This window comes from Labeo rohita, chromosome 3 (assembly GCF_022985175.1).
Source record: "Labeo rohita strain BAU-BD-2019 chromosome 3, IGBB_LRoh.1.0, whole genome shotgun sequence".
NCBI classification, from domain to species: Eukaryota; Metazoa; Chordata; class Actinopteri; order Cypriniformes; family Cyprinidae; genus Labeo; species Labeo rohita.
In genome coordinates, this window is record NC_066871.1 from 2,711,380 (window position 1) to 2,731,685 (window position 20,306).

General features: G+C 34.8%; 2 protein-coding genes across 2 annotated transcripts; one reads left to right on the forward strand and one right to left on the reverse strand.

The window, feature by feature from the left end:
- The first annotated feature begins 1,261 nt into the window (after window positions 1-1,261).
- Window positions 1,262-3,441, forward strand: elof1 (elongation factor 1). Its single transcript, XM_051105938.1, has 4 exons — window positions 1,262-1,387; window positions 1,941-2,062; window positions 2,148-2,218; window positions 2,924-3,441. The coding sequence occupies exons 2-4, from the start codon at window positions 1,947-1,949 to the stop codon at window positions 2,986-2,988; spliced, it is 252 nt and encodes an 83-aa protein (XP_050961895.1). The 5' UTR covers window positions 1,262-1,387; window positions 1,941-1,946; the 3' UTR covers window positions 2,989-3,441.
- Window positions 3,442-5,978: 2,537 nt separating this feature from the next.
- On the reverse strand, window positions 5,979-15,805 carry cnn1b (calponin 1, basic, smooth muscle, b). The gene is given in 8 exon segments (XM_051105937.1): window positions 5,979-6,710; window positions 6,712-6,726; window positions 6,832-6,978; window positions 7,601-7,717; window positions 8,431-8,568; window positions 10,005-10,071; window positions 10,155-10,276; window positions 15,627-15,805. Coding segments are annotated over 8 exon segments (891 nt in total). The 5' UTR covers window positions 15,687-15,805; the 3' UTR covers window positions 5,979-6,485.
- Window positions 15,806-20,306: the final 4,501 nt, after the last annotated feature.

The window sequence follows — 20,306 nt, forward strand, 5'->3', positions numbered from 1 at the left end:
TATGGACGTCTGTCAACCAATCACGGCGCAAGACTTGTGCTTCTAAAGTCCATCCAAAATTGTCACTTATTAACTTAAGCATATAAGTAAAATGAAATCAGTAATACAAATAGAATAGCGTTAATAGCACTAAATCTGTTATAACACTAAACCTATTTAGTATGTGTATACAGTGTAGCACTTTATTTAGCTTTTACTTGTATTAATTTTAGTAGTTTAGTAATTTTGTCATTTTATTAGTTTTTATAATATTATACACACACACACACACACACACACACACACACACATATATATATATAGTTTATTTTATTCAAATTATACTAATTTTAGTACTTGAATTTAAACTATGTCTAATGCTCGTTTATTAAATTTAGGTTTTAAAGCTAATGTTTATATTGTATTTCAGTTTTATTTACATTACCGAAAACGACTTTTAATAGTTTTTGTTAAAAATAACAGCACTGATAGTATCAAAAACATGAAAAGTATTTGTACTGCTGGAACATTTTTGTTAATTTGTCAAGATTTTTTTTTTTAAAAGGAATATCGTTGCTCATCAAATTAATCAAACATCTGTTTGTAAGTATATAATAAGTGCTTCTTACAATGATATAGACATAGATTATTTTATTTTAGTGCTGTCAAACGATTAATCGTGATTAATCGCATCCAAAATAATTTTTTTTTCAAGACTGTGTGTATTTAAGAAAATTATGTTTTTTATATATTGTTCTATATTAAATCTATTATATATAATATAAATCATATGAATATAAATATATACATGTAAATACATGTAAATCATTTTAAAATATATACAGTTTGTGTGTGTATTTATATATATATATATATAATATACACCGCACACACACATATTATGTACACAAATCTTATTTTGGATGCGATTAATGGCGCTTAATCGTTTGACAGCACTACTTTTATTATAACAAATAAATTACGGTTTGTTCATAGTCACCTAATAATGGATAATATTGCAGTTTTGATGTTTAACGGTAGGGGTCAGAGCGGATCTTCATTTAAACCGAAGCAACACTTTTGCAACACGTTTATAAAATAAGAGCATAAAAATAATTGCTTTGGGGAAAAAATATATAATTTTGCATATAATATATATTATATGTGTGCATATAATAATGCACACAATGGAATTCACTAAAATTCTATATTGTTTTTTCTCACACCAATCAAACTGAATTCTGAATTCTGTTGTAGTTCTGGTGTTTGACATTAGAGGGCGCTCAGATCCGACCCGCTTTTAAACTGAAGGGTCATTTGACCGAGCGGAAGTAAATCTTCTGTTTATTCTTTGTAGGTGGTGTGTGCTGGTTTTCTCCGAGAGTCTTTTCATATTAATCGGAGTTTGGTAAGAAATTTGTTTTTCACCGAATGCATAACGTCTTTCAAGTGATTAAATGCTCGTATATATCGTGAGTGTTTTGACCATATGGTTTGCGCGGGTTTTCATTGTATTTCCATTTTACTGATTGTGTTTGTTTGTTTTTCTGCTTATGTTGCCTTACTTTACACTCTTAAGGCCTTAGAGCACCTTTAAATAGCATAGCATAATATAAAATCTAAATGAAAAGTAAACATTAGAAACATACCAGTTAGAAATACATCAGGTTAAATATACATTTGTATTATTGCTTGCTTTGTCAGTTTTAAGACAAAATACACGGCCAAGGTGGTTTAATATGTTGTCAGAAAGAATAAACAAGAATTCTACACTATTTTTTAGATGTTAAATGTCATTACATAAAGGTTACTATGGTGTGTTTATATTGTAAACCTCATGGTTGCAAGAGCCTGTTGCTTCTGCTTATTGTGTATATTTGACACAAGCAGCTTCTTCAGTTAATGTTAAAGATTGCTACTACATTTAGTCTGATTTTATTTGTGCCTTTTTCTCTGTAAAGCAAAACATGGGACGCAGAAAGTCAAAGAGAAAACCCCCTCCCAAGAAAAAGATGACGGGAAACCTGGACACCCAGTTTACCTGCCCTTTCTGTAACCACGAGAAATCATGTGATGTTAAGATGTAAGAATGAAACTCCTCAAGTTTTACTTAAAGATCTTTTGGATTTAACAAATCAATTACTAATGCACAACCTACTTTATTGCAGGGAACGAAGTCGAAATACTGGGATAATATCATGTACTGTGTGTCTAGAGGAATTCCAGACACCAATAACCTGTATCCTTCTCAAAATTTGATAAATTATGAGAGTATGAGTGCATGTATTTATTGCATGATGTATATTATTAAAGAAATAGTGCATTAAAAAATAAAATAAAAATAGTTTCTTCATCAGAACAGTTTTAGAGAAATGTAGCATTACATCACTTGCTCACCAATGGATCCTTTGCAGTGAATGGGTGCCATCGGAATGAGAGACCAAACAGCTGATAAAAACATTACAATAATCCACCAGGAATCCACATGACTCATCACTTAACATCTTGTGAAGTGAAAAGTTTGTCAAGTTTCTTAAAATCATCAAAACCATTCCACTGACACATTTGTGAACCGTTTTCGCTTGTAAACGGTGTTTGATCTCTTCATATTTCTCTCCTGATTCAGATCAGACTACTTTTAGATAGATGACTTGTATTTTAGTCATAAGCAACAGTTTGAAGTTAAAAAAAAAACTTCACTTTCACTTCATAATATGTTAGTTGATGAACTGGAGTGTTGAGGATTACATTTTTATCAGCTCATTCTGACGGCACCCATTCACTGCAATGGATTCATTGATGAGCAAGTGATGCAATGCTATATTTCTCCAGATCTGTTCAGATTAAAAAACAAACTCCTTTATATCTGGGTGAGTTAATGTCTAATTTTGGGTGGATTATATGTTTAATATGATGTCGGTCTTGTCCTTAATCACTCTCTCAGATCTTTCAGAGCCGGTGGACGTGTACAGTGATTGGATAGACGCCTGTGAAGCAGCCAATCAGTAGTTTCTGCAGGGTCACATGTCACAATGACCAAATACACTTAAAGACTTTTGTTTGTTTATTTGTTTGTTTTAAACTCCTGTATTACTTCACTGTTTAATCTTGTAATGAAGCTGAAAGAACGATCTAATAAAGCCACAGATGGAGGTTCAGGCAACATTGAGATGATGATGGTTTAAATTTCAGCCTTTCCCTATTGTTTAGTGTTACACAAATGCTGAGAAAATGCAACAGATGTCATTAATTTCAAAACAGCTGTTATCATTTGTTACTAATCTTTTAGTTTGTTTTATTTTACAATTTAGGTTTTTATAAGACCATGTAGTGTCAATAAAACAGCATATTCTCTCCTGTGGAAAACTGGTCCGTTTCTCTCGTGGAATCAGTTAAAATGTAATGTTTGTAACAAGAATTTGAGTTTGTGGAAAATAAAGACAAGTCATTTGAAAATAGTGATTTATTAGTTTTTCACTTGCTCAGCCATTGTTGGTAAGCCTTATAAATAAAGACATTAGAAGCATTAATGCAAGAGGGACACGCTACATCACCATCTGTGTTTTATGATCTTGTGTTCAGCTGTTTCCAGCGGCAATGCAAATAATGACATTTCTTAACACACAGATATATAAATGAAATCTAAAAGTATGTAATATCTTCTATAACTGAATTACACAAGGGCAAAATTTAGTCATCAACTTTTTTTTTCTTTTTTTTTAAACAGCTAAATATATTAACTCTGCACATTAAAACTTAAAGACTCACAAGCACCCTAAATCATGAGCAGATCTTGCCTGTTGTGTTTGTGTATAAGTATAATGCATTTCCGCTCACGTGACCGGTCACTTTGATAATTGAACATCAGGTCTGGCAGGCTGAAGAACAATCATGCTTGCATACATGCAAATGTACTGAATAACTTATGTATAGCCATAGGGAGCGGCAGTCGTTTTGCTTAAAAGTGCCATTTTGGTTCACATGATTTTTCACAGTATGATTTGGTAATAAAACAAAATCATTCTTTGACAGTAGTTTGTTCTGCGTTTGTCTATTATCTTCGTCTAATTACTTTTAAGGATAAACTGAATCAAAAAAAGTTCTGAATACATTTTGACAGACCTGTAAGGCCAAACTGTCCCAAATCCTCCTTGTAAACAGTCATACTAGCTTGATTAATTATCGAAATGTCTTTTAACAATTACAATTAATAGAGTGTTTTCACACCGTGTCATCAATCAGCCATATCGGCCACAATGAATGTAAACAATGCAACTGAACAGAACGGAACTCGCAAATTTCGCTGATTATTGCTGCTGAAAATGGTCAATTATGTCTTGTTTTGGGCTGTGGTAATCGGTCGGACCTGGAAAACAATTTAGAGTACTGCAGACTGCCAAAACAGAATAAATCAAGGAGAAGAGTGCAACTATCAGAGGAACAAAAGGTGTTTGTAGTTGGAGAAACTGAACCAGGATTCTCAGAGCAAGATTCTTGACAACATTCGTTGTTGTTCTTATCATTTCCGGTCAGGTAGGTGAAATATTAGGCGAATCTTAATTATATTACAACCTATTAACTTTAGTTTGTCAAAATATTGCTCCCTTTCCTGCTCACTAAGTTTTTCTCTATATGATTTAACAGCTTCCACACATGTGTTCCGTGATTTAGACAGCATAAATTAGCAGAGCAACGTATTCAGTAGTACATTCTTCAATACGGCCGCTCATCCAGGTAACTGACCAAACCGTGACGTAAGTGCAAACCCTCTATTATATTCATAAAAATAATGTAGATAAACTCCTTTGTGGGCTTGGTGAAATACTATTCTGCACTACGAAAGACTTCTCACTTTATTCAATTAATACACTTGAGAGCTTCTTTTTTTTAGCTTTTCTCATTCGGTTTAGTAGTGACACTATACAAATTTTATGATGAATGAAGAAGCACAATGTGTTTACCCCAGCAGGACATGAGGATGTGGCCTGGATCATCATCCTTCAAATGGTTTCTTTCAGTGAATCTGCGTTTAGGACAGAGGTCTCAAACTCAATCTTAAGTTCCTACAACTCTATTTAACACATCTGAATTAGCTAATCAACGGATTCAGAATTACTTGAGAACTACAAGCAGGTGTGCTTGAGCAAGGTTGACAACCTTTCAAATGGTTATGCAAAATCAACATTGTTTTTTGACATTATTTAAATGTAAATTTGAAAATTGAGGCTTATGGCTGAACACCAACACCTAAAAATCCAGACAATCTTTTGGAAGTATTAGTTCATTTTGGTTTCTTCTGGAAATTGATGTGATTGGGCAGTAGTGGGGCAATTTTCCTCTTCCTCCATCCAATCAAAAGAGCATCATGGAACCTACTTAAACCAAATCCACTCAAAATTACACTACGGGTCACACTTTTGGAATAATTAAGATATTATTTTAAAGTTTTTTTTTTGTTTGCTTTTTGCAAGGAAGCCATTAAGGCTGTGTTTATTAGGCGCAGCCTTATATAATAAAAAATACAGTTAAAACAGTCATATTGTGAAATATTATTACTATTTAAAATTTTTATTTTGAAATATAATTTATTCCTGTGATGCAAAGCTGAATTTTCAGCATAATTTCGCCAGTTTTCAGTGCCACATGATCCTAATATGCTTATTTGCTGCTCAAAAAACATTTCTTATTATTATCAATGCTCACAGCAGCTGGGCAGCTTTTTTTATTATTATTTTAACAATAATACACTACCATTCAAAAATGTAAGGTTCCTTGTAAGATTAAAAAACTTCCTATTCATCAAAAAATCCTGCATCCATTAATAACTCATAATAGCTGAGCAGCAAATCAGCATATTAGAATGATTTCTGAAGGATCATGTGACACTGAAGACTGGAGTATTGATGCTAAAAATTCAGCTTTGGATCACAGGAATAAATTACATTTTACAGTGTATTCCAGTGGAAAACAGTTATCTTATATTGTAATAATATTTCACAATATTACCCTTTTTACTGTATTTTTTTTTTTTTTTTATCTCAGGTGAGCAAAAGAGACTTCTTTCAAAACAGAAACATCTAAATGATTCCAAACATTTGACCAGGAGTGTTTATGTAACTATGAGGCATCTTAAATAATATCTCCATCATCTGCATTATTTTTTTATATAAGAAAATTGGGCCATGCAGTAGATGGGAGAATGGCACACTCAAAAATAATAATAAAATAAAATAAAATAAAACTAAAAATAATAATAATAATAATAAAACTACATAAGTGAGAAGCAGGAAAAGCCTGTGTGTAAAAAATCAAAAAGCCCAAGAAATTCCTCCTAATTGTGTTGTCTACGAACGGTCAGTCACTGAAGTTCTCAGCTTTGATAATCGGTGGCTGTGATGTCAGTAAACAGTTCAAGCTGGTCCTACTGGTCGACATGAATTTGGAATATCAAAAATAGTGCAGGTGAATTTCTGAAAAAGCAGCGTGCTGGCAGCTGTCTGTTCGTCCTAGTCGGAATACTGATATCCATCCATCTCAGAGTCCTGGCCGTTGTTGATGTATTCATTAGGGCTGGAGCAGTACTTGCTGTCATAGACCTGACGCGGCAGACCGTACACCGTCATGCCGGTCTGGGACGCCACTTTATTGGTGCCCATCTGCAGTGAGACGACAGAGGTATCGCACACCTCCATGTCCAGCTTCTTATCGAAGATCTGGCGCTTGGTGCCGGGGGGCCGTCATGCCAGCCTACAGAAGAGGAAACGGAAAAGAAATGAGCAACATCTTGGGTAATTTACGGACTCTGAATTATAAAACAGAATATAAGCATGAATATAAAAACTGTTTGAGTACCTGACTGGCTCCTTTGTTGGTGCCCATCTGCAGGCTGATTGTTGATTGGTCCAGAGGATTCTCCATACCTGTCTTTGGGTCATAGAGGTGACGCCGTGTGCCGTAAGATGTCATGCCCTTTTGACTAGCAAACTTATTGGTGCCCATCTGAAAATGCAAAAAAAAAAAAAAAAAAAAAAAAACGGTGAAAAGATAAAAATGTCTTGTCAAATAAAAATCAAGTTATATAATAAAGGTCAAATTTTTTAAATAGTTTTGTTTTTTTAATTAATAATTAAATGTTTTTGAAAGAAGACTCCCCAGGGCTCATTTAATTGATGAAAAATAAAATAAAACCAGTAATATTGTGAAATATTATTACAATTTAAAGTAATTGTTTAATATCTGAATATATTTGAAAATGTAATTTATTCCTTTGATGCAAAGCTGAATTTTCAGCATCATTACTCCAGTCTTCAACGTCACATGATCATTCTAATATGCTGTTTTGCTGCTCATGAAACATGTATTATTATCACCAGTGTTATTTGAAATGGAAATCTTTTGTAACATTATAAATGTATTTACTGTCACTTTTAATCAATTTAGTGTATCCTTGCTGAATAAAAAAAAGTTCATCTTTAAACCTACATATAAAATATAATACAAAGACATACAATAAATACATAAAGATAAAATGGGAATAAATATAAAAAAAGATTATTTTATATACAAGATTTAGATTTATTTTTATATACAAAAAAGCAATTACTGATGAACAACTACTGACCTGCAGACCAATAATGTTGCGTCCCTCCTTTAGTTTCTCAGGAGCAAATTTGCGCTGTTGTTTCTCTGCGTATTTCACTCCAATGTCGTATTTAGAGTGGAAGCCTTTAGATTTTGCCTGCATTGCGAAATAATGATAAATTAATAAAGGTGAACCAATAAAGCAACCAGACAGTGAAGTGGATGTTTTCATATGTGACTCCGGACCAGAAAACCAGTCATAAGTAGCACGGGTATATTTGTAGCAATAGCCAAAAAAATACATTTTATAGGTCAAATTTATTGTTTTTCTTTTATGCCAAAAATCATTAGGATATTAAGTAAAGATCCATGTTCCATGAAGATATTTTGTAAATTTCCCACTGTAAATATATCAAAACTTTTTGATTAGTAATATGCATTGCGAAACCTAAATTGGACAACTTTTTCTGAGATTATTTATTTGGTGATTTTCTCAACATTTAGATTTTTTTGCACCTTCGGGTTCCAGATTTTCAAATAGTTGTATCTCGGCCGAAAAATTGGTTTTGTGATCCAGGATCACATATACAAACATACACAAGTAACCTCTTTTATGTTTCACATACAGAGAGAGGAGAGATTCCTTTTTTGGTGTTTGCTTTGATTGTAGGTTTGTGGAAAATGATCCAGCTCAAACACCAGATGTTTTGATGTTAATCTCTTTGCTAACAGCTAAATACTCCCACATGAATCTCCTTACTATGAACTTTTGAAATGTAGATTAAAAAAAAAGTACGAATATTACAGAAGTCTTCAGTCTTGAGTTAGTCCTTATCGTTCATGCATTAAAATTCATAATGTGTAACTCACCATCCCAGCCAGTGCAATAAGCGTGCACTGGACCTGAGTGTGGTTGACGTTCTCAAACAGGTCGTTGGCCTCAAATATATCATGTGGCTTCAGTCCATACTCTTGAATGGCCCGGACGAAATTACCAATATTTTCCAGCTGCAACAAACAAGGTCAAACCAAGAACAATGTGACGTGTTCTGCGATTTGTCAAAAATCTGAAAGCATGCACAACTGATTCCACAGGAACAATGTTGAGCAGCAGAAACCCTTTTTATATTTGGAACAGAAGATCAGCGGTTATTAGATTCATTTCGTGACATAAACATTCTATTATGCAAAGAACTTGTAACTGTGTAAACTGCATGGATGGTTTGAATATAGAATCCAAATTAAACTGATTTCTGTCTCATCCCACATTAAAGGAGTAGTTCACTTCCAGAATAAAAAATTCCTGATAATTTACTCACCAACATGTCATCCAAGATGTTCATGTCTTTGTTTCTTCACTCAAAAAGAAATTAAGTTTTTAAGGAAAACATTCCAGGATTTTTCTCCATATAATAGACTTCAATAGTGGCCAATGGGTTGAAGGTCCAAATTGCAGTTTCAATGCAGCTTCAAAGGGCTCTTACCTAGCGAAGGGTCTTATCTAGCGAAACGATCTGTCATTTTCTAAAAAAAGAAAAATAAATGTATATACTTTTTAACCACAAATGCTTGACTTGCACTAGCTCAACCTTACGTATTATGTAATCATGCAAGCGTGGCATAGGCGGAAGTACTGACCCAGTGTTTAAGTGAATGTGCAAAGAAAGTCAAACGCCAAAAAACAAAAAAAGGTAAAACAATGATGTTGGACAAACATAAAATAAGTTGGAGTTTTTTGCCCCACCCTAAGTTTTGAACTGAAGTACACTAACCGAGCTAGTGCGAGACAAGCATTTGTGGTTAAAAAGTATATACATTTTTTGTTTTTGAAAATGACTGATCATTTGGCTAGATAAGACCCTTATTCCTCAGATGGGATTGTGTAGAGCCCTTTGAAGCTGCATTGAAACTGCAATTTGGACCTTTAACCCACTGGCCGTTATTGAATCCCACATATGGAGAAAAATCTTGGAAGGTTTTCCTCAAAAACCTCAGTTTCTTTTCGACTGAACAAAGAAAGACATAAACATCTTGAATGACATGGGGGTGAGTAAATTATCAGGAATTTTTCATTCTGGAAGTGAACTAATCCTTTAAGACGTCCAAACGGTTCTACTACTTGGTTTTCACTCAAACATCTAAACCAGGGCCGAGCAGTTTCGGTCCTAGAGGGCAACTGTCCTGCAGAGTTTAGCTCAAATCCTAATCAAACACACCTGCCTGTAATTTTCTAGGATCTTGAAGACATTGATTAGCTTGGAGCTAATATGACTGTGTGGTTCTTCCAAAAAGAATGTTTAACCTGAGTATAAATACTGAAGACAGGAAGCATTTCCTTTGATTCCCAGTGCAGATCAGATTTTATAGTGTCAGTGCCTCCTTCTGGACCTGAACTGGAACAGCCAAATGCCAGATATGCATGCGAAAGTAATATTCTTGCTCACCTGATGCCAGTTTTGAGGAGAGTTGTTGATCTTTTTTACAGAGCCGGGCTGGAGAATGTTGATAAGCCTGTTCATAAAAAATAAACATAAAGAAATGAGTGATTTTAGATGATCTTCAGATGTGGTTGAATCAATCAGGGAATCACTCACTCGCAGAGTACGACTCCATCTTTCAGCCCCTCCATGAAGTTCTCGGGAAGTTTACGGCCTGTGACCTCGGTGATCCACAATCTTAGCTCCTCCTCCTTTTGTGGGTCATATTTGTGGGCCAGCTGGAGGTCAAAGGTCAAAACGTTACTACATCTACTACTATCTCTATTTTGCAGAATTTATATACCCTACAGTACTTTTTAAAATAATTATTACATATACAGGCTTTAATGTATTTGTTGCACTGCAAAGCTAGTTAAATAAAAACCTGAAAATATAAAATTTACAACTTAATAAACTACTGTCTGAGGGCAGATTTTTTTAATACTTTTGAAATAAGTCTGTTATGCCTAACATGGCTGCATTTATTTGAATTTATCTGATTAAAAAAGAAGGTAAAATGTAATGTTAAAATATTATTACAATTTAAAATAACTGTTTCAAATGTAAATACATATTTCAAAATGTAATTGATTCCTGTGATGCAAAGCTGAATTTTCAGTGTGACATGATCTTTCAGTCTAATATGCTGATTTGCAGCTCAATAAACATTTTTTATGATTGAAAACCAGTCTGCTGCTTAGTATTTAGCGTGTTTCCTGAAGTATTAACCTAGTTTCGAAAGAAAAGTGATTTCAAACTGTACATTTTGAAATAAAATCTCAATGGTGATTAAAATAAGATGAATGACAAGACATGCATATTTGCTCTTGATCCAAAATATGTATTTTCTAGCATGTTTCTTCCAAATAAACTCCCTAACTTATAATATTTCTCTCTGTCTCAGTTCATCAGACAGATGGAATTCTTAAAATAATATATATTGACTGTGGCTGACTGAGTTGTAAAGGAAAAGAAGAAGTGGGATATAAAATATAAGGTTGGGAATGCTGGGGACATTCCTGCATGCAAAAGCTTGGATTGTCTCCTTCATTGTATTGCAGCGTTGGCAAAATATTTACTCTCAACAGCTACGCAACAGATCTCGGTCTTTCACTCCTGAAGTATTTCTAATAAAGGAAGAACAAGACAGAAAAAAGGAAGAGAGAGAGTGAGAGCGCGAGAGATCTGAGTGAGCTGTTTCTCCCAAGTTTGGTGCGCTGGTGTGGAAGCCAAACAAACGCTGTAACTTTAAATCAGTGTTATTGTTGGCCATCTCGCTCTTTTCTGTCCTCCATGTCACTTCTCCACCCACAGCTGCGTGTCTCATCCGATCAGCCCTCCATTCTGATTTTTAGTTCCTCGCTATCGTTTTTTCTCGCTCCTGTCTGCTCGTGTGAAGTGACGTACTTAGCACAAGCTAAATGTGTCCGATAAAAAAACGATAGCACTCATAACCTTCCATGGAATTCTGCTCAGAGCTTGATTTATTGTTTTTCTCTCATTCTGGACATCTGGAACAGACCTCAGTCTAACTCTATAGAGTCTGGGCCAAGACTGGATTTTTTTATAAAGCAGGAATTCTGTCACAGACTGCCTGGATAACATTCCTTTATACCCTTGGTTATACTGGAAATACCTGCATGTTGTACATTGACATTTATTTTTAGCAGTTACATTGTATATGATTGCTAACTCCTAAAAATAAAGGTTCTTTATCGGCATCTGTGATTCTGTGAAGAACATTTAAAATCCATGGAAGCTTTTTGTTACACAAAAGGTTCTTTATAGTAGAAGAAGGTTATTATCTTTTCAGTTCACTGAAAGGTTCTTTTGGAACCCAAAATTCTTCTATGGCATTGTTACAAAAAGCCTTTTTTGGAAGCTTTATTTTAAGAATGAAGAGGTCTTTCATTAGAAAAAAAAAGTGTAATGTAATTTTCTGACATTTATATAAAGAACATAGTCATAGAATCAGCACTGGCTGAAATGACAAATGGTTAGCTGAGGTTCACACCAGCTGCTAAAAATAAAATTTAAAATGTAAAATTATAAAAAAAAATTTGCAGTGATGCCATTGAAGAAGCATTTTTGGTTCCTCAAAGAAACTTTCAGTGAGATCAGTTCTTAAAAGAAACTTTTTATTATTAGTCTGAAGAACATTTTAAAAATCTACACTCATCAGCGGTTCCATGAACATCCAATGGTTCCATGGTTCCTTTAACGTCCATGGAATCTTTTTTTTACACAAAGATACTTTACAGTGGAAGAAGGTTCTTTAGATTCATAAAATGTTCTTCACACTTAGGAAAAATGGTTCTTTTCAGAACTGTTCACTGGTTCTTCTATGGCATTGCTACGAAAACCCCTTTCTGGAACCTTTATTTTCAAGTATGATGAGGTCTTTTATTAGTGCATAAAGAGGAACAAAAAGACAAAAGTGTAATGCAGTTTTCCTGACATTTATATAAAGAATAGGCCCATAGTCCTATAATCAGCACTGGCTGAAATGAAAAATAAGATATAAAAACGTAAAAAATATTTATTTTGCAGTGATGCCATTGAAGAACCATTTTTGGTTCCTCAAAGAACCTTTCAGTGATCAGTTCTTAAAAGAACCTTTTTATTCATAGTCTGAAGAACATTTTAATAATCTACAATCTTAAAAATAATGGTTGCCATCAATGGTTCAATGGTTCCTTTAACGTCCATGGAATCTTTGTGTTACACAAAAGGTTCTTTACAATGGAAGCAGGTTCTTTAGATTATTAAAATGTTCTTCACACTTGGTTAAAAATGGTTCTTTTTCAGAACTGTTCACTGAAAGGTTCTTTTGGAACCCAAAATTCTTCTATGGCATTGCTACAAAAACCCTTTTCGAAACATTCATTTTTAAGAATGATGAGATCTTTCATTAGCACATAATGAGGGACAAAAACACAAATCTGTAATGTATTTTTTTGACATTTATATAAAGAACAGGCCATAGTCCTAGTATCAGCACTGGCTGAAATGAGCAATGGTTTGCTGAGGTTCATCCCAGCTACCAAAAATACATTCCACACTCTTAAAAATAAAGATTCTAAATTTTTTTTTTTTTTTTGTGTGCTCTAATGCCACAGAAGAACCATTCCGGTTCCTCAAAGAAAGTCTGAAAAACATTTTAAGAAATCTGCACTCTTAAAATAATGTTTTTTTTTTATTGCCATCAGTGGTTCCATGAACATCCAATGGTTCCATTGTTCCTTTAACATCCATGGAACCTTTCCACTGCACAAACGTTTCAAAATCGGAAAAGGTTTCTTCAAACGTTCTTTACACTAAGAAAAATTTGATTTTTAGGAACTAACTGAAGGCTTTTTTGGGAACCCAAAGAAGTCCTTCTGTTTCATCACTAAAAAGAAAAAAAAAGACTTTTGGCACCTTTTGGAACCTGAGAACCCACCCCCCCTTCAAATGTTCTTTACACTAAGAAAAAAACTATAAAACTATAAAACATCTTATGTAATGGCAAGGTTCCACAGATCTTAAAGGTTCTTTGTAAAACTACAGATGCCAAAAAGAACCTTCATTTTTAAGAGTGTGAGAAAATTTTGCTAATGTTCCTATTAAGTTATAAAACTATTATTTCAGAATGTTCTGCGAATGTTTAAAACATCAACTGTTCTATTCCAACATTCTATTTCATTATTTTGCAGACATTACGTGAATGTTACTTTTGAACATTTTCTAAACCACCTTTGACGAACTTCCAACTAAAATGTTTTAGAAAAATTTTCCACAATGTATAAACATTTTTTTTTGTTTAAGAACGTTATTAAAGATCAGATAACTTTGAATTGGTGTTCTAATTTTACTGGAACACTGTATGTTCAAAACTTCAAGAGAACCATGCCAGAAAGTTCTGCGAACGTTCCCTCTTGGCTGGAACAAAGATGATCTTCCAGTATTAGGGTAGGATGTCCAACAATGCTCCTCCTTATTCTAAACTGTTTACAACATGCTCCTCTTCTCAGATATTGTGAGTGAACACAACTCTTCCTTATATGGGGTCTGAAAACTGCATACCTAGTGCTCAGGAAGACACTCCTGACATAATAGCAATGACACGCAAGATCCACAGTGTGACAGCTGAAATTGTGCAGTATGACTTCTGGTTTACCAGAGAATACAGATATGTGTCCTGCTCAGGAAGCGGGACATCAATGACAGCTAAAGGCAAAAAGCCAAAATTTGAGGAAGCCAATTTTTAAAAGTGGACCACTAAGACTGATGGAAATAAATGTGTCAGAAGTTTGACAGAGGAATCAATTCAATTATGTCATGAGGCACATCAGTACATTACTTTAGTACAGAATAATATGTGACCCTGGACCACAAAACCAGTCATAATTCGCATAGGTATATTTGTAGCAATAGCCAACAATAGTCAAGTATGGGTCAAAATGATAGATTTTTCTTTTATGCCAAAAATCATTAGGATATGAAGTAAAGATCATGTTTCATGAAGATATTTTGTAAATTTCCTACCGTAAATATGTATAAACTTAATTTTTAATTAGTAATATGCATTGCTAAGAACTTCATTTAGATGACTTTTTCTCAGTATTTAGACTTTTTTGCACCCTCAGATTCCAAATTTTCACATAGTTGTATCTCAGCCAAATATTTCCTATCCTAACAAGCCTTACATCAATGGAAAGCTTATGTTCAATTATCTGAGGGATAACATCACAAGCAAGCTATCAAACATGTCCATACTACTGAAATGGTTTTTGCCGTTGTATAGATGTAACTTCATAAAAACAATGTGAAAAAATTGACTGAAACATCAATTTGTACCTGCATTCATGACATTTTATAATCATAATGAGTGCTAGTCAAAAACGTTTTTATTCTTGATAAAGCTTTAAATTAGTAAAGTTTAGCTAGAAGCTGAGGCGAGTTTGGGTTTATCCATCCATAATTTCAGTTTGGTTAGGGATGTCACCACTTTATTATTGAACATTGTTGACTAAATTTATATGATTTACTATTCGACCGTGTTTAGTTTTAAAATATTATAAAGTATTTTCGCATCGCTGTGCGAATTATAACCTAGCCTACCTTCGGCGTTTCTAGCACAGTTAGGTAAACGCATTTTAAGGCGTTTAAGACAACGTAAAAAAGGTGTAAACCTTTAATAAGGTGAAAATAACCGTATATGTTTTGTCGACTTACCCGTCTGATAATAATCCAAACAGAAAGTGTTCAAGAAGTGAAGTGTTGCTATGGAAACGTGCTCACGTACTCTTAATTTTTTGTTTACTGAAATTCTGTTTAAAACATTATACTTTTAAGAGCCCTTTTCCTTTGCCATTTGTTTTGCGCACTTTCGTGCAGACTTTAATTAGTTGGTTTGGATTCCCATAACCCTGCCATAATTCACACCCTGTTGTTCACACATTTGAAATGATGTCAACCCTTAAAAGTGCACAAATTCCTGTTGTGTAGGCTATATTACAGAATAAACGATACTGTAAACGTTTAGGTTCAGTAGCGCAGGTGCTGACTGCGCATCTTTGACAGCTGTCAATCAAAACAGATGCCTACCTTGCTCTTGACCTCCGCAGACAGTCCGAAAGCAGGTCCGCTCTTGAATTGCGTTGACATTGCGCTTTTCACCAGATTCAGACGAGAGGATGGCGATATAACGTTAGATCTGGGATCTCCAGTCCAACTGTCCGATCATGTGGGAAGATTTGGGCCACATCTTCTTTTCCACAATCTTTTTTAAACTCTTCCCATCTGTGCGTGCGCGGAGCGAGCGCTGATTGGCCGGGGCCGACGTCCAATTGCGACGTCACGCCGCTCTGTTAAAATGATGTCACCGGCATGGCATTAAACGCGTCCCATGTCACTTTTTCCACTTTGAAGTAAATTAGGGATGCCTCTGATTTGTCGAAGTCAGGGAATCTCAGCTGGTTTTGCTTTTTGATTTTACAGTGGACATCAAGCGCTGACACAACACAACACCAAATATGCAAAAAAGCCCAACAGTGAAAAATATTATTTTAATTAATTGTATTCTTTCATTCCTGTTTTTTTTTCTTAAACATGAACATTTCCACCGCAACATAATTTGCATCAGATTTCAAAGAATAAATATTGTGTTTGATAATATTGTGGCATAAAATGGGCATCTTATTTGTCTTACTATGCCTAATTACTAGTATTTTATTTGTACTAAATACATACATAATTATATAATAGAATGTTCCCTTTTTTAAACGTTTCACTGTTTTCCCTTCAATTTCTCTCCTGTTTGCTCGTGAACATGAACAGAAATTAATTGTTTATATATCTCTAGTTAATGAGATTATGTAAAGATGTGTGGGGATAAAAAAAAAAAAAAAAAAAAAAAAAACTAAAGAATTAAGAAGGAATGGAAGAAGAGTGAAACCGATTTTTTTTAGTGTCTCTGTTATGCTTTGATGCAGATGAGCTGATTTTCCTTTTTCATTCCACTGTGTTATTCTGAAACAGATGACAAGCTGTAGGAATGTGGGGCCAGAAGTGTGTTGTCCAGTCAGAGAACATAAGCTGGTAAAACCTCCTGGTCCATCAGCACAGTGTTCAGCAGCATTATGATGTCATCATGAGTTCAGCATGATGTCTATGTTTTTGATGTTATTTGATCACACACTCATTTAGTGTTACGAATGATGGTATTTTAAAAATAGGCTAGTTTGGAATATTCTACATCAGATATTCTCAGTGCTCAATCAAAAACACAGGAGCACAGCTTTGGATCTTAAATGCTTCTGAATAAAATCTTAGTAAAAATGTCACATAAAGCAGTAGGACAGGGTCTGAATGATTGTGCTAACATTTACACGGGTGCTCTTTATCCAGCACTGTAATCCATGGCTTATCTGACCGCAGACTCACAAACTCCTGCAAACGAGAAGAAATATGTCTAATTAAGATTTGTGAAAGTGCTGAAATGAAAGTTCAGTGTGAAGGCTGATTAAACTGATTAAAATATAGATTAAAATAAAGGGGCACAATGGTCTTTAGTCATGATAACTAAAATCACCATCACATGAAATAGACATGCAATTATTTTACTGGATAAATAAAATATATATAAATGTATTTTTAAAATATATTGAATATAAATACTTCTAAATCTGTCTGTCTGTCTATCTATCGATCTATCTATCTAACTGTCTGCTCATCTATCTATCTATCTATCTATCTATCTATCTATCTATCTATCTATCTCTATCTATCTATCTATCTATCTGTCTGTCTGTCTGTCTCTCTCTCTGTCATATATCTATTGTTCTATCTATATTTTGTTCTATCGTTCATTCTGTCTATCTATCTGTCTGTCTGTCTTTCTATCTATCTGCCTGTCAGACAGACAGACAGATAGATAGATAGATAGACAGACAGGCAGACAGATAGATAGATAGAGACAGAGACAGACAGACAGACAGATAAATAGATATATGACAGACAGATGATAGATAGATATCTTTTGTTCTGTCTATCTATCTCTCTATCTGTCTATCTATCTATCTATCTATCTATCTATCTATCTATCTATCTATCTATATCTATCTGTCATATATTTCTTTAGTTCTATCTATCTATCTATCTATCTATCTATATCGATCTTTCGTTCTGTCTATGTATGTATGTATGTATGTATGTATGTATGTATGTATATATCTATCTATCTATCTATCTATCTATCTATCTATCTATCTATCATATGTCTGTCATATATCTCTTTAGTTCTATCTATCTATCTATCTATCTATCTATCTATCTATCTATCTATCTATCTATCTATCTGTCTGTCTATCATATGCCTGTCATATATCTCTTTAGTTCTATCTATCTATCTATCTATCTGTCTGTCTGTCTGTATATCTATCATCTGTCTGTCCTATATCTCCTTCGTTCTGTCTATCTGTTTGTCTGTCTCTGTCTGTCTATCTATCTATCTATCTATCTATCTATCTATCTATCTATCTATCTATCTATCTATCTGTCTGTCTGTCTGTCTATCTATCTATCTATCTATCTATCTGTCTGTCTATCTATCTATCATCTGTCTGTCATATATCTCTAGTTCTATCTATCTATCTATCTATCTATCTATCTATCTATCTATCTATCTGTCTGTCTGTCTGTCTGTTTTTTTGGCAATTTCCATGCCTTACATGGTTAAGTCTATTGATAACATGATTGTGTTTGATCTAAGTAATCATTGAAACATATTTGAACAATTTCTTTCCATATCAGTAAAAATCAAACCAGATGTAGTAGTCCAAAAATGGCATTTTATCCCCAAATCTACTTTTACACAAAGGGACAGTCCGGAGTAAATGGATGATGTCATTTATCTCTCTGTCAGTCATCAGGGTTAAAATGTGTAACATCTCTAAAAGCGGCTCTGTGATGCTCTCATACAGTAGCTAGAGTCCCAGTCAGGGAGTCACTCGGAGCGCAGCCTGATCCAATGTTCTTGTAAACATTCTAGGGGTTGAAAAAGAGCAGGGGAGGAATTTAGACGCTTTATTTGGTCATGACTGAGGCAGACAATCACCCTGCTATGAGGGTCAAGACGAAGAGGTGTTCACGCTGCACAGCTCTGACATTCACAACCTCATGCGAAGACTTCACATTCAGCTGGATTTCACAAGGCACACAATAAATGAGACCAAACACTTCCATCTCTATATATCTGAATTCATTATTTTGTAATGCTGGTGTCATTTAACTAGCTGTATCCATTTTTAGATTTGGAGTTCTGTTCTGTGTTAAAGGGGTGTTTTTGTCACCCTTAATCCATAGTAACTTACTCAGCGCACATGTCAGTGTGAGATGTAAATCGCCCACTGCTCTGTCAAACAGCTTTAGCAAAGATAAGCAAATAAAAGACACAAAGGTAGACAGGTTTCAAACTAGAGAAATAAAGTACATGTGAAGGTGTTCTGGTGGTTGCTGGGTAGTTTCTAGGGGGTTGTTAAGGTGTTTACTAAGGCATTGCTAACAGTGTTGCTAATTCGACATGTTTCCCATGGAATTGGACTACTTTTACATTTTTGCTGAGGGTTGTTTTTATTTAGTCCGCAGGTTGAAGTTGAGTAGCAGTTGGACTGGTTTTCTTACGCAGACTTGGCAACCCTGATTGTCAGGTAGTTACTAAGATGCTCTAAGTGGTAGAGGGTTGCTAAGGTTTTGATGTGATTTCGTTTTGAAGACATTTTTAGATAGTTGCTAAGTTGCTTTGAATGATTGCTTTGGAGTTGCAAGAGGTCTGCTACTAAGGTCTTGCTAGGAAGTTGCTAGAGGTTTGCAAAGGTGTTCTGGTGGTTACTAAGGTGTTTCTAGGCAGTTGCTGCAGTTTTGAGAAGCTGGTTACTAAGGTGTTGCTAGGAAGTTGCTAGAGGTTTACAAAGCTGGTGGTTACTAAGGTGTTGCTAGGCAGTTGCTAGAAGTTTGCAAAGTTGTCCTGGTGATTACTAGGGTGTTGCTAGGCAGTTGCTAGTAGTTTGCATAGTTGTCCTGGTGGTTACTAAGGTGTTGCTAGGAAGTTGCTAGAGGTTTGCGAAGGTGTTCTGGAGGTTACTAAGGTGTTGCTAGGCAGCTGCTACAGTTCTGAGAAGCTGGTTACTAAGATGTTGCTAGGAAGTTCTTAGAGGTTTACAAAGCTGGTGGTTACTAAGGTGTTGCTAGGCAGTTGCTAGAAGTTTGCAAAGTTGTCCTGGTGGTTACTAAAGTGTTCCTAGGCAGTTGCTAGTAGTTTGCATAGTTGTCCTGGTGGTTACTAAGGTGTTGCTAGGTAGTTGCTAGAAGTTTGTAAAGCTGGTGGTTACTAAGGTGTTCCTAGGCAGTTGCTAGTAGTTTGCATAGTTGTCCTGGTGGTTACTAAGGTATTTCTAGGCAGTTGCTAGAGGGTTTCTAAGGTGTTCTGGTGGTTACTAAGGTGTTGCTAGGCAGCTGCTATAGGTTTGCGAAGGTGTTCTGGTGGTTACTAAGGTGTTTCTAGGCAGTTGCTAGAAGTTTGCAAAGTTGTCCTGGTGGTTACTAATGTGTTGTTAGGGAGTTGCTAGTAGTTTGCAAAGTTGTCCTGGTGGTTACTAAGGTGTTGCTAGGAAGTTGCTAGAGGTTTGTGAAGGTGTTCTGGTGGTTACTAAGGTGTTGCTAGGCAGCTGCTACAGTTTTGAGAAGCTGGTTACTAAGGTCTTGCTAGGACATTGCTAGAGATTTACA

Excerpts from the sequence above, each read along its gene's own strand:
- elof1 (XM_051105938.1), top strand. The coding sequence starts at position 1,947 with ATGGGACGCAGAAAGTCAAAGAGAAAACCCCCTCCCAAGAAAAAGATG. Across the intron at positions 2,063-2,147 it reads AAATCATGTGATGTTAAGAT|GGAACGAAGTCGAAATACTG; the intron begins GTAAGAATGAAA and ends ACTTTATTGCAG. Across the intron at positions 2,219-2,923 it reads ATTCCAGACACCAATAACCT|ATCTTTCAGAGCCGGTGGAC; the intron begins GTATCCTTCTCA and ends TCACTCTCTCAG.